This window comes from Enhydra lutris, unplaced genomic scaffold (genome assembly GCF_002288905.1).
Source record: "Enhydra lutris kenyoni isolate GAN:26980312 unplaced genomic scaffold, ASM228890v2 scaffoldscaffold13, whole genome shotgun sequence".
NCBI lineage: Eukaryota > Metazoa > Chordata > Mammalia > Carnivora > Mustelidae > Enhydra > Enhydra lutris.
In genome coordinates, this window is record NW_019154097.1 from 46,777,475 (window position 1) to 46,793,012 (window position 15,538).

The 15,538-nt window shown below is 59.6% G+C and overlaps 1 protein-coding gene across 3 annotated transcripts; it reads left to right on the forward strand.

The window, feature by feature from the left end:
- The first annotated feature begins 1,839 nt into the window (after positions 1–1,839).
- Positions 1,840–15,529, forward strand: LOC111146431 (NOP2/Sun RNA methyltransferase family member 5). Of its 3 annotated transcripts, XM_022501983.1 has the most exons (10): positions 1,840–1,963; positions 2,054–2,176; positions 2,647–2,821; positions 2,916–3,024; positions 11,702–11,840; positions 11,927–12,042; positions 12,337–12,515; positions 12,685–12,895; positions 12,970–13,110; positions 13,187–15,529. In XM_022501983.1, the coding sequence occupies exons 1-10, from the start codon at positions 1,871–1,873 to the stop codon at positions 13,293–13,295; spliced, it is 1,395 nt and encodes a 464-aa protein (XP_022357691.1). In that variant the 5' UTR covers positions 1,840–1,870; the 3' UTR covers positions 13,296–15,529. The 3 variants fall into 3 exon arrangements, with proteins under 3 accessions (XP_022357691.1, XP_022357692.1, XP_022357693.1); XM_022501984.1 differs by lacking the exon at positions 13,187–15,529 and having other exon boundaries at positions 2,761–2,821; positions 12,970–13,114; XM_022501985.1 differs by lacking the exon at positions 13,187–15,529 and having other exon boundaries at positions 13,023–13,086.
- Positions 15,530–15,538: the final 9 nt, after the last annotated feature.

Sequence of the window (15,538 nt, forward strand, 5' to 3'; positions counted from 1 at the left end):
CTTCCCAGAGGGAACAGAGGGATAAAGACTAGTTTACAGTGGAGAAAGATGAAGAACTACCTTAGCCAGGTGATCAAGGTTAGCATCAACAGTCAAGGTCATGCTCATACTATATGCCCTTGATGTGATCTGATGAGGATGGTACATTACCTGTAGTCTTCCAAAAACTCATTAAGCCAATCTGGTCACGAGAAAAAAATCAGACAAATCCCATTGAAGAGACATTCTACAAAACACTGACCAGGATTCCTCAAAACCATCAAGGTCATCAAAAACCAGGAAAGTCTGAGAAATCGTCACAGCCAAGGAGATATGACACCTGAATTTAACGTGGCGTCTTAAGATGGGACTGAAGAACAGAAAATAGTCATTAGGTAAAAGCCAAGAAAATCTGAATCCTCTATGGACTTTATTAATATTGATGCACTTGTTAACCATTCACCCAAAGGAGTGGGGATTGGGATTGTTTTAGGGTGGATTACGTGGCACAGCTGGCTGTCCGGCTGTCCACGCCAGTTTGTGCACCACTCATTCCCTCCTTCCATCACGCGGCAGATGCTAGGTCCTTACTGCGAGGAGAACACTGGTTTGGGAGGTACAGATAGATGAGGGTCAAAAAGGATCTGCCCTCGTGGAGCCAGCTAGAGAAAAAATCATGACTGCGGCTGGAACAGATGCTATGAAGAAAACAAAATAGATGTTATTCAGTTGGGAGTGGGGTTTCCACTCAAAGATCACTATTAACCCACCTAAAGCTACAGGACTGGGTGAAACGTTTAAACAACTCAATAATTTGGATGTAGACTAGAGTCAACCCCCTTGCAAAATGCTGACGTGCTGTTGGTGATACAGAGAATGCACAGGCAGGTGTATTCTGGCCTATGGAGGCCTGTCCACTCGAATGCTTGAGATACTCATGTATTGAATTGATTCAATCAAATTAATGTGTACCAGTAATCCCATGGGTGCTGAGGACAGAAGCAAATCCTACAAAATCCCTGTACTCCCAGGGATCAGCTGGGGAAACTACTGTACAGGAATTACTACAACGCACAGAAAGCCCACCATGTGGAAACAAAGTGCTCTTCCTCACATCATGTGCCAAACAATTCTAAATGGTTAAAGATTTAAGTGTGGGGGATGAAGCCATAGTGATTGCTGTATTGTAAAGGTGTGAAGAAGCGGTTCCAAATATGACATCAAAGGCAGAAACCACATTTTTTAAAAAAATGAAAACCGGCCCCAAACTATAAACATTAAAAAACAACAGTAGGAGTGTCTGGGTGGCTCAGTGGGTTAAGCCTCTGCCTTCCGCTTCGGTCACGATCTCAGGGTCCTGGGATCGAGCCCCGGTCCGGCTCTCTGCTCAGCTGGGAGCCTGCCCCCCCCCCCCCCCCCCCCCCGCCCCCCACCCACCTGCTAACACACCCCCCCCAAACAAAAAAAACTTAAAAAAAGCTTAAAAAGTGTTTAAAAAAAAAAAAAACAACAGTAAACTGTAAAAAATATACCTAAGACGAGGTATATATTGTTAATATACAAAGGACACAGAAATGGAGGGAGTGACCAAGAGACACCAACGTAACACAAAGGATCAATAAACACAATATCAACCTCTATAACAAAACAGCAGGGAAGCCCCATCGCCTGTTGGACTGACGAAGATCGGAAAAAAAAGAGAAGCGGTGCGAAGAGGGGGAAGTCGCTCTCCCAGCGCTTCACCTCACGCGCGGCTCGGGAGTCCTAGAAGGGCACGGGGGTTTCCGGGTCTGAACTCCGCGCCCTTTGACCCGGAAGTGCGGGGCGGGCGGGGCGGTGCCAAGGCGAGGGCGCCTCGCGACGCAGCCGCAAAGGCGCGTGGGAGCGCAGCATGGCGCTGTACGCGACGGCGGCGACGGTGCTGGCAGCCGTGGAGGGCCGACGGGGCTCCATCAAGGGGCTGGTGTACGCCAGCCGCTTCCAGGTAGCGGGGCTCGGGGTTCGGGGGTTCGGGCCCGGCGGGGGGCGAGAAGGGGGCCCCTGCCTCAGCCGGTGTCCTCTCGGCCGCGCGCAGAACGTCAAGCAGCTGTACGCGCTGGTGTGCGAGACGCAGCGCTACTCCGCCGTGCTGGACGCCGTGATCGCCGGCGCCGGCCTCCTCCGCGCGGAGAAGAAGCTGCGGCCGCACCTGGCCAAGGTAGCGGGGCTGGGGGGGGGGGGGGGGCGGGGGGGGGGGGGCCGGGCTGCGAGCCCCCCCGGACCCGGCGTCAGCGCCGCACGGTGGCCTCTGTCAGACGCGCGCGAGCATCTGTAGCCGCCGGGTCGCTGAGGCGGGGTGAGCGAGCTGTACCTCCGAGCCCAGCGTGAAGGGTAAAGACGGGAAATGCTAAGTAGCCGCGGCGGGGACTCTGGCTAAAACACAAGGGTGGTGGTGACGAGGAGGAGGGTCGAAGGTGAGCAGCCCTGGGGAGAGGGTTCGGGACCGGGTTCGGGACCGGGAAGCTGGACACCGGGCTGGGCTCCCCGGTCTGCCGCTCATCTGCCCTGTGGTCTTGGGCAGAACACCTCGCTGGGACCCGGTGCTGCCTCGGCAAGTGGTCGCCCAGCGCTGTGACGTTCCGAGACGCGCACACTGAGGGCTGTCCCTCGTTCTTTCCCCATCCCCAGGTGCTCGTGTACGAGCTGCTGCTGGGGAAGGGCTTTAGGGGGGGCGGGGGCCGCTGGAGACCTCTGCTGGAGCGGCACCAGGCCAGGCTGAAAGCCGAGTTGGCGCGGCTCAAGGTTCAGCGCCGGGTGAGCCGCAACGAGGACCTGTTGCAAGTGGGAGCCAGGCCTGGCACGGGTGAGCTGGACGGCGTTGCGGGCAGGAGGGCGGCTCCCAGGCCCCCAGAGGAGAGGGCCTCTGTCCTGCCCATTCACCGCCGATCGCTTCCTAGCCTCGCAGGTGCCTCGGTTCGTGCGTGTGAACACCCTCAAGACCAGCCCTGATGATGCAGTTGATTATTTCAAGAGACAAGGTTTCTCCTACCAGGGTCGGGCTTCCAGGTGAGCTGAGAACCCTGCCTGGCTGCTGGGGGCTCTGGGAAACGGGGATCCAGGGGAAGAGAGAGGAGGGGTGGTGGTGACGGCTCTCTGGTTTTCTCCTACTTTTCCAGCAATTTCTCTCTCTCCTTCCAAGGCCTGGCTTTCTCCAGACCTTAACTTAAGATCCTGTTTATTCAGAATTCACGACTTAAGAGAAATCCTTCCGAAACCATGTGCTTATTAAACACACATTGTTGACTTATACTGCAAAATAATTACTACCTAGTTAACATTCGTCACCACGTATAATACAGAAAGTTTTTTTCTCTTGTGATGAGAAAAAAGAGTAGGAGGGAGAGGGAGAGCGAGACTCTCAAGCGGGCTTTGTACCTAGTGTGCTGAAGCAGGGCTTGGCTGTCTCAGGCCTCTGCGATGACCTGAGCCCACATCAAGAGTCAGAAGACATGTCACTGACTGAGCCACCCAGGTCCCCCCTCTTGTGATGAGAACGTTTTAAGATCTCTTCGCATCTTTCAGGTACGCAGTGCAGTAGCTCTTAGCGTCACCCACTGTGCCGTACATTAGAGCCCTGGGACTTACGTATCTTACAGCTGGAAGTTTGTGCTTTTGACAAACTTTGGAACTCCCCCTCCCTGCGGTCACAAATCCGCTCTGTATTTATGAGTTGGTTTTTTGTTTTTTTAAAGAGATTCCACATATGAGTCAGAACATACAGTGTTTGTCTTTGATTTATTTCACTCAGCGTAAGATCCTCAGGGCCCATCCATGTGATCGCAGACGGCAGGATTTTATATTTTGTGGCTGAAAAATATTCCCGTGTGCGTGTACACGTGTGTACACACACACACACACACACACACGTGTACGTAGTTACATGTTTTCTTTATTCATCTAACGGTTGACATTTAGGGTTTTCCAGGTCTTGGTGACTATACATCTGTAGCAAACAGGGGCCGGGTATCTTTCCGAATTAGTGTTTTCCTTTTCCTTGGATTAATACCTAGAAATGGGATTGCTGGATCATACGGTAGGCTCCAGCTCTGAACTTGTACTGAGCCTCTGTGCTGTTTTCCACAGTGGCCGTGCCAGTCCTCGTCACCCCCAGTGGTGCAGGGGGCTTCCCTGATTCCCATATCCTCACCGACAGCTGTTTCTTGTCTTTTGGGTAATAGCCGTTCTGACAGGTGGGAGGTGACATCTTGTCGTGGTTTCGATGCTCGTTTCCCTCATGACTCATGATGGTCACCTTTTCGCATACTTGTTGGCCATCCGTCTTTGTCCAGTGTCCTTCTTTTGCTCGTGGCCTCCATTTTCCTGACCCCATTATTGAAGAGACTGTTTGTTCCCTGTTGTATATTCGTGGCTCCTTTGTCACAAACTAATCGGCCGGACAAGAATGGGCTTGTTGTTGGGCCCTCTGTTCTGTTGCATTGATCTGCGTGTGTGATGTCTGCAGCTTTGTAATGTCGTTTGAAATCAGTGTGAGGTCTGTAGCTTTGTGCTTTCTTAAGACGGCCTGGCTGTTCCGTTCCATACAAATCTTAGGATTGTTCTGTACCTGTAAAATGGCCATTAGAATTTGGTAAGAGGTTGCACTGGCTCTGTAAATTGCTTCGGGTAGTGTGGACCTTCTGACGACATTCTTCCACTCCATGAGTGTGGAACAGCTTCTCGTTCGCGTCATTTTCAGTTTCTTTCCTCGGTATCTTAGTTTTCAGAGTACAGGTCTTTGATCTCCTTGGTTGAATTTATTTCTAGTTTTTTTTGGGTTTTTGGGGGGATACGAGTGTAAATGAGATTGTTTTCTTAATTTCTTTTTTCTGATAACATTGGTTTGCAAACTCCCTGGGAGCCTTCCAGGTATAATCTGAAACCAGGCCCCATACGCACGGGGCAGGGCCAGAGAAGGAACGAAGAAAGAGGCGGGCTGGTCCAGATGGACATGTGGCAGGGTTAGTAATAAGGGAGCTTCATACAAGGCTTGCCTTGGGAAGCCAGAAGACGAGTAGATCCCTGCACCCCGCCCCCCCCAGAATCTTAAAAATAGTTCTGGAGAGAACTTAACTGGGTTCAGTCGCATGGAGGCCCATGTTGGGGGGTACCGTGGGTTCGGTTCCAGAATGCTGCAATGAAACAAGTCGGATGAATTTCTTGGCTTCCCAGTGGCCATGAAAGATAGGTTTATTTTATAGTGTAGTCTACGAAGTGTACAGGAGCGTTATGTCTGAAAAGACAACTTATGTATTTTATTACTAAAAAATGCTAAACATCACCTGAACCTTTGGTGAGTCAGCATCACTGATCAGAGGTCACCGTAACAAACACTGTATTCATGAAAAAGTTTGGAATATTGTGAGGATTATCAAAATGTGACCCAGAGACAAGGGAGCAGATAGTGCAGGGAAAATGGGGCTTTCGGTTTGTAAAACAAAACAAAAACGCAACAAAACCTCACTATCTGCGAAGCGTTGCCAGTAGAGCAAAATGCGGTCCCTATGATCTCAACACCACGTCACTGTCTCAGGGCTTTGTCTGTGGTGGGGAAGGCAAGTGGGATGCACATTCCAAAGACAGGGAGGGATCGAGCCCCACATCGGGCTCTCTGCTCCACAGGGAGCCTGCTTCCCTTCCTCCCTCTCTCTGCCTGCCTCTCTGCCTACTTGTGATCTCTGTCTGTCAAATAAGTAAATAAAATCTTTAAAAAAAAAAAACAAAAAAAAAAACAAAGACAGGGAAAGGGGTGAGGAGCCGCCTCCGTTTGCCGGGTCCAGCTTGGCGGGTCAGCTGGCAGGCCCGTGCTCTCAGTGACCTCCCCAACACTCTAACCCTTGTGACCAGCTCTAAAATCCCAGATGACCCTGTTTTCTGCCATGTGTCCTGAGTGCTCAGCAGGGGTTTCACTAGCACGGAGGTGGATGGCCGCATTAGGGGCGGGTCCCAGTTCTTGCTGGGACACATGCAGGAGAAAACAGATTAAGACTACAATTTCCCAGGGGCGCCTGGGTGGCTCATTACGGGTCTGCCTTCAGCTCGGGTAGTTCAGGATCCCGGGGTCGAGCCCCGCATCAGGCTTCGGGCTCAGTGGGGAGCCTGCTTCTCCCTCTGCCTCTGCCCTCTCCCCAGCTCATGTGCTCTCTCTCAGATAAATTCATTCTTTTTCTTTTTTTTTTTAAAAGATTTATTTATTTGACAGAGATCACAAGTAGGCAGAGAGGCAGGCAGAGAGAGAGGAGGGAGCAGGCGCCCCGCTGAGCAGAGAGCCCGATGCGGGGCTCGATCCCAGGACCCTGAGGTCATGATCTGAGCCGAAGGCAGAGACTCAACCCACTGAGCCACCCAGGCGCCCCAGATAAATAAATTCCTAAAAAAAAAAAAACAACCCCCCCTCGAAATTCCCTAAATCAGTGGTAACACCCCTCAGCACCCCCAGATCCAAACTGTTGATTTATTAATATCCCCCAGGCTGGAGGCGCCATTGCTCAGGCCATGACTCGAGTCCTTGTGTGATTTAATAAATGGCACGAGAGCGGACTCGTCAGGTATAAACACAGGTGCCGCCTTGTGAAGCCGGAGTCACGCCCAAGTGCGTCCTGCTGGGGAGGACGGCTTTCCGGCTTTCCTTATAGACCGTTCGGGGTTCGGAAGGGCGGGCCCCTCGCCGTGAGCCGGGGGAATGTAGCAGGGGCTCCCGTGGGTGCTCCGTGTTCGCCGTCCCGTGCAGGGAACAGGTGCCAAGTGACGGTATCAGGAGACAGATGGCCACTGCTCTCCGGCCCGGAGGAGAGGAGGCCGGCAGCTTCCCTTCCACGTTGGCGGGGGGAGGCAGCACTGCCGGGTGTGAGGAGAGGGGAGCAGAACATGCCAGACCGGGACCCCCACCTTCTCCCGCTTCCGGAGCGCGCGTGCCGCCCCAGGTGGAGCGGTTTCTGCAGGGGCGGCTGGATCCCGCAGGAGAAGCAGCCGCTCCCCCGGCGCAGGGTTGGGAGGTCCCATCCCAGCGCGCATTTCCCGGCGCAGGGGAGCCTGGCGTTCTCAGCAGCGCAGCGCGTGGCCGGCGGGGAGAGGGTGGCGGCTCTTCCCTGCACGGAGTTGCCCGGGCGGGGGTCCCCAGTCTGGCCCGCAGAGCGGCAGGCCCCGATTCGTTTGGGTGTGTGACAGCCTGGGACAGCGCTTGGTCCCACTAGCCAGGGAGCTTGGACCCGAATAACGGCATCCGCTCTCGGATCCTGTCTCCTGTCTGCTGGGCCGGCTGCTTGCGGGTCGGGTGACGGGTCCCGCATTCGGAGTCGTGTCCTTCTGTGCACTTGCGCATCGGGACTGTTGCGGCGTGACCCCCGTCGCGGTCTAGTACACTTACGAAGGCTCTTTTCAGGTGGGGCCGAGGCGGTCACCACCTGCGCCGAGGATGGCTGAGTGCTCGCTGGGGAGGGAGGGGCCGGTCTGGTGGCCTTGCCAGCTGCCTTGGGCGGGACTGAGAACACCTGGGCCCCGGTACTGAGTTAACCCGTCCCTGTATCTCCAGGGAGTTCTGGCTTCCTTGGCAGGTGCCCTCCCGTCGGGGCGCAGCGGCGGGCCCGCGTCTGTGCACCGAGTCGCCGCCGCCCGGAGCTCGTTGGGGCTGGCCCGGGAACCAGACTGTCGTCCGCTTCCTGCCCGCTGGGTGGGGTTGTGCTGCTGTGGGAGCCCCAACGTGGAACCCGGTGAACCCCCCGTCTTTTCATATATCCTGACCCCGCAAGGGCTCATTCACGATCTACCCCTCTGCTTTTCCACTGTCCGCGCCACAGGGGGGACCCCTTAGAGCCACCCGCGGTGTGCATGGGGGGCTGGGGCTGGGGAGTGATCACCGGCCAGAACGTTCTGCTGCGGCCGTGGCCGCCACGGTGCTGCTCCCGCAGGGGCTGTCCCCGGGGCATCGTGGCGCACACGACTGGAAGCTGTTGCTTTCTGGTGGGGAAACCTGGTGTCTTTCTCCCTCCAGAGCTGGGAAGCAGAGCCCCAGGGGTGCGCTCCCCTTCTGCCGTCGCTGCCACAGCGCGCAGCCCCAGCGGCTGTCCGGCTCGAGCCGCCGGAGCTGTCGTCCGTTTCCCTGGTGTTTTGCCTTCTCAGGCAGCTCCGTGACCCCCGCAGGAGTCAGGGACAGAGGCGCTGCGCCAGGTGGGGACACGGAGTCCTCCAGAGCCCTCTCCAGGATCGCACACCTGCTCCTCATTCTTAGGGGCTGGATGAACGTGCACCTCACCCGTCCGTCACGGCGTCTGGAACGGGGTGTGTCTTAGCCGGTGAAATGACGCCCACACACCCTCAGGGCAGTGTCTGGGCCTTGAATTTTCTGGGGGTCACTGCCCAACCTCTCACGCACGCGCAGCAAAGCCTGCGGGACGGCCTGCGACACGCACGTCTTCCACGTGAGCGCTAGGGTGTGAGTGCGACGGCCCATCCTCCTGGTGTGGGAAGGGTGACAGCGACAGCGCTCCAGCTGCCTTCCCTTGACCTATGCTGCGCCGTGTGCTCGGAAGGTCCCCTGCTGCCCCTCCCATGTGAAGGCAACCGGTCTTGTGCGCAGTGGCCAGGGGGACACGGTGGAGTCACATGCTGAGAGCGGCATGGCACGGCATCCTCCCCGGACCGTGGCCTCGGTGTCTGAGACGGTGGCAGCATTGGGCACAGCGTGCGCAGGGGGCCCGCTGCCTTGTTCGGTTCTGGGTGCTCTGCTGTCACCCCCAGGAGCCGGGACGTGCATCTGTGGGCTCTAGTGGGCTGTGGGAAGCGCCGGGCTGGGGCGTGCGGTGCCCACTCAGTGTCGCTCTTAGAGGGTTTCTCCTCTGTCCCTGTGCCTGGAGTATTGTCTGGTCCTCCGCGGGGGTGGCAGTCTCGTTTGCCCACGCGTCTGATCAGCCTTCAGGTGGGATTCACGCGTACGCGGTCGAGCTGGTAGGCGGCCGGACCCGGGGTGTTCCCTAGTCCTGGGGAGGGAGACCCCCGTGTCCTCGGGCAGGCGGAGGGTGCCCAGTTGGCGTCGTCGCTCAGGTTTTAAGGCTTTCTACAGGCTGATCGCTGCGGGGCCACAGCAGTGAGGTCAAGTCCTCGTGCCTCCAGGTTACTTTCTCCAGACCCTTCCCGGTCGGGTGGGGGTGGCCTTTTGAGCTCCGCCTCGGTCCCGGCTCTGGGCCGCAGCACCCCGAACGTCGTGTTGCCCAGGTGGGCTCACGTGCCCGTGAGCAGCCCGTGCCCCGTGCTGGGGGCCGCCTGGGGCTGGCTCCTTCCTGCTGGGACGTGGCCCCGTCGGCCTCCAGAGAGCCGCGTGCACATGGCCCGTCTCACTCCCAGCTCCCTAAGAATTTGTTGTACTTCTGTATAGATTCCCGGGGTCCCACGTGCCCAGGAAGGCCCCCCTCATTGGGCCAAGGCCCCCTGCGGGCTGGAATAATCCAGTATCCGAGGACATAAGTCCCCGAACGTGTACAAGTGCGCCACTCGGCCTCGGGGCAGGGTGTGTGGGGCTGAGGCTCATTCTGTCACCTTCCGCGCAGCGGGGAGAAGCCGTCAGCAGCCCGTCGCTGCCCTGGGGGCGCCCCCAGCTTTTAGCTGGAACTTGGCAGCCGCGTCCACAAGCTGAGGGAGGAGACCCTCTCTTCCGAGAGTTTCCCGAGCTGGGGGGCCGCCCTGCTGGCCAGGGTGGCCCCGCCGCCGGGTGCCGCAGCAGCTTGGCCGTCTGCCAGCACAGCCCCCCCCCCCCCCGGCTTCGCTCTGCGGCAGGGGCCACCGTGTAGTTTCTCCAGTGAGTCCATTAAAGCGGCCTACGCTGTCGGGGTCCCCCCATACTCACGCAGGGGTCCCCAAGCATCTGACGTAGGGGCCACCCCGCACCACACGGAGACCGCTAGCCGGTTCGGGACCCCTGCAGACCGTGTGCTCGGGTCTCCCGGCTGCCTCCCCCGTGGTTGCGGGTGATCCGGACGCGCCCTGCGGTGCGGCGCCGGGGACAGGCTCCCTGAGCAAGGGCGCTCAGCTGGGAGGCGTGTCCACGCCCACCTGCCAGAATCTTCCCAGTTGATACGAGGCCTTCACGGGTCCTGTCTCCTGCCTTCCAGATGGTCTCCGCGCCCTGTCACTCTCTCAAGGCCCTGTCCTTGGGCAGGCTCTGGGAGTGGGGAAGGCAGGCAGGACGCACGTCCCAGGGACGGGGTGCGGGAGGAGCTGGATTGCCCAGGTCCCGTGCCCGGCAGTGGCCGCGTCATCTCCGTGACCGCCCAGTAGTTAGGTGTCTGTGCGTAAGAGACACAACAGACTTGTCCGTGGGCTTTCGGTCCTGCTTTACCAAACCCGCTTAGAAGTTCCGACCGTTCTCTGGCCGGCGTTTCCCGTGCCTGCCATCTGCGTGCTGGGGTCTCCTTCCCTCCTTTGCGGTTTGGGTGCCGACTGGGTTGTTGAGTAAAGGGGACACGAGGGGGCATCCTTGTCCTGTTCTCGACCCCAGAGGAAGGGCTTTCAGGTGTTCACCCCCGAGTAGGGTGGCCGCGGGCTTTTCCCACGTGGCCTGCGTTGTGTTGAGTTTGTGCCCTCGGCACCTGCTTTGCGGAGTTTTTGTCATGAGTGGACGTGGACTCTTGTCAGAGGAGACCATCAGGATCTCCGTCCTTCATTGCGTGGATGTGGGACCGGGTATGTAGGTCTGCAGGTGTGGCGCGTCCCACGTCCCTGCGCTTCGCGCCTCCAGCATCCCCTCGTCAGCCAGGCCAGCAGCCGAACCCCCGTCGCGCTGTACCTTTCTGTCCTCCTGGACCCTGCGTGTCATTTTCTATTTTCACGGGCAGGACCTCCCGAACGGGTCTCCCCACTACTGGACTTCAGCTGTGCTTGGCTGTAGAAGGCTCCCAGCCGAAGGCCCTTTCTGGGCTCCTGGGCCGTACCCCCTGCTTCTGTCCCCAGGCGGGTGCTCCCAGGCACCCCCCACCTCCTGGGGGCTTGACAGCTCTGGGAAGTGCCTCTGCTCCCTCCCTGTCCCCTCCTGCCTGCGGCCTGCTGCTGGGAGGCCAGGGTGGTGTGGCAGGAAACGTAGGGAAGCTTGGGTTTGGCTTCGGCTCTGCCCCCGGATAGGGCGTGCGCTGCGCTTCTTCAGGTGTGGGGAGCGGGGCTTCCACCCGCGCCCCTCACGTGCGGCGCCCCCTGCCCCCTCCCCCCAAGGTGGGTGTTTAACTGCTGGCGTTTCTGGGGCGCTTGGATGGCCCAGTGGCCTAAGCCACTGCTTTTGGCTTGGGTCATGGTCTCGGGGTCCTGGGATCGAGCCCCACATCAGGCTTTCAGCAGAGAGCCTGCTTCCACCTCTGTCTCTGCCCATCTCTCTGCCTACTTGTGATCTCTGTCAAATAAATAAAATCTTTAAAAAAAAAAAAAGCGTGACCGCTTCCCAGAAGTAGGAGGGGGTGGACGGAAGGCACCTGCCCCCGTGCCCCCCGCTGGAAGGTGGTGGAGATGGGACCCTGGGCCAGGGCTGGCCCGAGCGCCCACGCGCTCCCTTACCTGCTGCCTCCGTCACCAGCCGGCCGTTTCTCCGCAGCAGTCCGCGGCATCTGTCGCGTGAGCGAGCACTTCACGTGAGGTCACGCGTAGAAGGTCCAGCCCGGTGCTCGGCCGGGGGGACTCAGAACGTTCCATGCTTCTTGTGCCCTGGCAGCCTCGGGGAGCTGCGGGCCCTCAAAGGGAAGTGCTTTCTCCTGGACCCCTTGTTGCCAGAGCTGCTGGTGTTCCCGGCCCAGACGGATCTGCACGACCACCCCCTGTACCGGGCGGGTCACCTCATCCTGCAGGACAAGGTGGGGCAGGTGGATGGGAAGGGGGCACGTGCGTGGGTCGGACGGCGTGGGGTCCCCATGCGCCAGCGCCTCGCTCTGCCCCCCAGGCCAGCTGCCTCCCGGCCATGCTGCTGGCCCCTCCCCCGGGCTCACACGTCCTCGACGCCTGCGCCGCCCCAGGCAACAAGACCAGTCACTTGGCCGCTCTGCTCAGGAACCAGGGGTGAGTACCACGGCCAGCAGAGGGAATGGCGTCCTTGGGAAGTGCGAACTCTGTGTTCCAAGCAGGGCGTGAAGGCTGAGAGGACCTTCCTCTGAAAAATCCCGTGTGGACCTGGAGCGGTGGGTAGGGGCCCCACGCCCAGCTTCCCGTGGGGCGCTGCTGTGAGATCGGAAGCCCCCGCTCAGGTCCGCTGACCAGACACGGTCCCGTGTCCTGAGTGGACGTGTCCTTGCATGTCACATCTGTGGGCCCTTGGGCGCCTGGTGATTCGCTGCAGCTGTCCCCTGCCCCCAGGAAGATCTTTGCCTTTGACCGGGACGCTGGGCGGCTGGCGTCCATGGCTACCCTGCTGGCCCGGGCTGGAGTCTCGTGCTGCGAGCTGGCGGAGGAGGACTTCCTGGCGGTCTCACCCTCCGACCAGCGCTACCGTCAGGTCCAGTACATCTTGCTGGACCCTTCTTGTAGCGGCTCAGGTGAGATGGGGACAGAGGGTGTCTGAGGGACCTGCGGCCCTGGGGTTCCCGCTGGCCTCCGGTTTAGCTCGGACTGTCCTCATCTGGCGACCCGGGCCAGCGTTCTCACCTGTGAAGCAGGGACCTCCGTGCGAACTGAGGCCGTCTGCAGCTCACACTGTGTCCTTAGGAATGCCAGGCAGATCGCTGGAGGAGCCCGGGGCAGGCACCCCGAGCAAGGCGCGCCTGCAGGCCCTGGCTGGCTTCCAGCAGCGAGCACTGCGCCACGCGCTCACCTTCCCCTCCCTGCGGCGCCTGGTCTACTCCACGTGCTCCCTGTGCCAGGAGGAGAACGAGGATGTGGTGTGGGACGCCCTCCAGCAGAACCCAGGAGCCTTCAGGTAGCGGGGGGCCGCCGGGGTGCCGGGGAGGGGGGCTGCTCTTTTACCCACAGCCCTGCCATCCTCCTCCGCAGGCTAGCTCCCGTCCTACCCTCCTGGCCCCACCGAGGCCTCGGCACTTTTCCAGGGGCTGAACACTGCCTCCGGGCCTCCCCCGAGACCACGCTCACTGGTGGCTTCTTTGTCGCTGTTCTGGAACGGGTCGAGGTGTCGAGGTGAGTGGGGTGGCGGGGGCTGCGTGGAAGGCGCTGGAGGACCAGGCCGCAAGTGACTTAGGGACTCTCCTTCTAGCTCGGTCCCCAAGGCTGAAGCAGCAGCACCCGAACTCACGGCCGGCACAGCCCGGCGGAGGAAGAGGAGACGGCGCCAGGCCTCCGCGCCTGCTCCGGGGAGCAGTTAGAGCCCGGGCCTCCGCGCGGCTCAGCCCGCAGCTGTGCGGGACGGCTCCGTCCTTCCTACTGCCTGGTCTCCGCTCTAGGAAGGAAGGTGGTAACCCTGGCTCTCCAGCGCGGGAGACAGCGGATGTCCTTGTCCTGGGCCCCCGGGCCGCGTTCCCGCCGGGGAGGGAGTGCCGTCCCGCGCGGAAATAACAGGCAGGACATGGTCCATGATAGGTCACGGTTTTTTTTAATTCTTAAGGACAGAAGCAAAGAGAAAAATCTCACATTCGTACGAAAAATTCCAACTAGACTCACAGGAATTAAGTCTTTATTTGTCATGAAAAGTCCCAGCCTCCCGCCCCTGTCCAGTGCACGTCCACGTACACACGCACACACACACGCACACACTCAGGCTGCGCCGGGACACCCCCGGGGGCTCCCGAACCAGCAGTCCTGCCTGTGGAATGGAGGTAAACCAGCTCAGGGCACCACGACTCGGAGGACCGACCTTCCATCCGGCACCTGGAAGCTCGGGGTCCAGACCTGTGCCCCAGCCCCCAAGCCGGACAGCGACCGGGGACTCGAGGTGCAGGCCTCTCCCTCAGCTGCACGCACAGGGACACACGGCCTGCCCTCCCCGGGGGTGGGAGGGACAGTCGCCTGCCACGGCACTCAACCTCAGTCACGGGGCGAGGGGGGACTCCTTACATCTACGTCACATTATTTATAAAATAAGAATTACATTTTCTATCGTGTGTCCTGAAGGAGCGCTGGCCCCTCCGGAGAGCTGCCTGGGACAGCGCTGCAGCCTCTCGCGCAGGCGTAACAACTCTACAGCTAACTCCTAGTCGGTAGCGTTTATACGTAACCACCTCAGTGAACCAAGCTTGAAGGAATTTAAAAGGCAATTTAGCTTAAATACAAAAATAAATTTTTATTTTGTTAAAAAAATGTTTAAATATTTTTTTCCTTTAATTTAGACACACGCATTCATACTTCTCCCAAAGAGGATGGGCATGGCAGCGAGGCTCTTGGGCCCAGGGGATGTAATCTGGGGACGAAGGAAGCAGAGGTGAAGGGGAGGGGGAACCTGAATTTGAAGTGTGGTTCCATAGTTTTGGTTTCTACCACGTCCCGGGGTGGGTCTAGCCCACGGCAGGGTGGGAGGGGGGGTCAGGTCGGCGGGAGGGAAACCGCAGGGAGAGGAGGTCTCTGCTTCCCCTCAGCCCCATCCTCTTGGGCTACCAGCCCTTAAAGTCGAAAACACCATCGGGGAATCCAGGCGTGGGCGCGTGTAGCGTGAAGTGGCGCTACTCTGCACGCTCGATGAGCGACGCCCCAGAAACGCGACACAGCGAAGTCCGGCACTACCAACATGCCGCCACTCACACGGTTCGATTCTTCCTCCAAACTCGATTCAAAGAGTAACCGACGCGAGCATCAGACGAACAGGAGACGAGGCTTTAAACATACGGCCCGGGGGAGGGGAGGGGGGGAGGGGAGGCGGGTGCGGGCAGGCGGGCAAGGAGGGCCGTCCTGCCGGCTCCCCCCGCTTCCCGGGCGCGAGGGGTCTGCCCTTGCAGCTGCCAGGCTAACAGTCTCGAGCCACCAAGCTTTCAGGGGCCAAACTGGCAGAGGGCGGGGGACCACACGCGGACGTGGACTCGGCAGGACGCGGAAGAGCGGGAGCAGCGCCCGCCGGGCTCTCCAAGGCAAAGCCAAACTCGGGGTCGGGGTCACCTAACAGGGAACCGGGGAGGGACAGAGCAGCGAGAAGTGGGGAAGCACGGTCCCCTAACGGGACCCGGGGACAACCACTGTTTACAGGCAAGCCAAGCACGGAAAAGCTGTGGGGCTGACCCGGCTCCCCGACCCTGGTCCCCCACTGCCCAGCAGCGACGCGGGCAAGCGCTGTGCCCGGGACACCCCCGCCCCGAGCTGGCCCTCCGGGGAGCGGGAGGGAGGCCGCCTGATGACGCGCGTCCGCCGTAGGAGAGTCAGGAGAGGAGGGGACGTATGTACAGATGCCCTCGCCCGCTCTCCAGCCGCCCCGGAGCTGCCCTGTGCCCCCGCCCTCAGAGGCCCGAGGCTTCCCCCTCGAGGAGTGGGCGCGGCCACCAGGGCTGCCGCTGCCTCCCCAGGGCGGAGGCCGAAGGTGGGGGCGGAGGTTGCTCTACGGCACTACAAGGGTCAGAGGCTCCTCCCAGCAGGGGCTGAGGTCCACATTCTTTCGGGCGGGGAGGGGGACGGAACGGGACAAAGG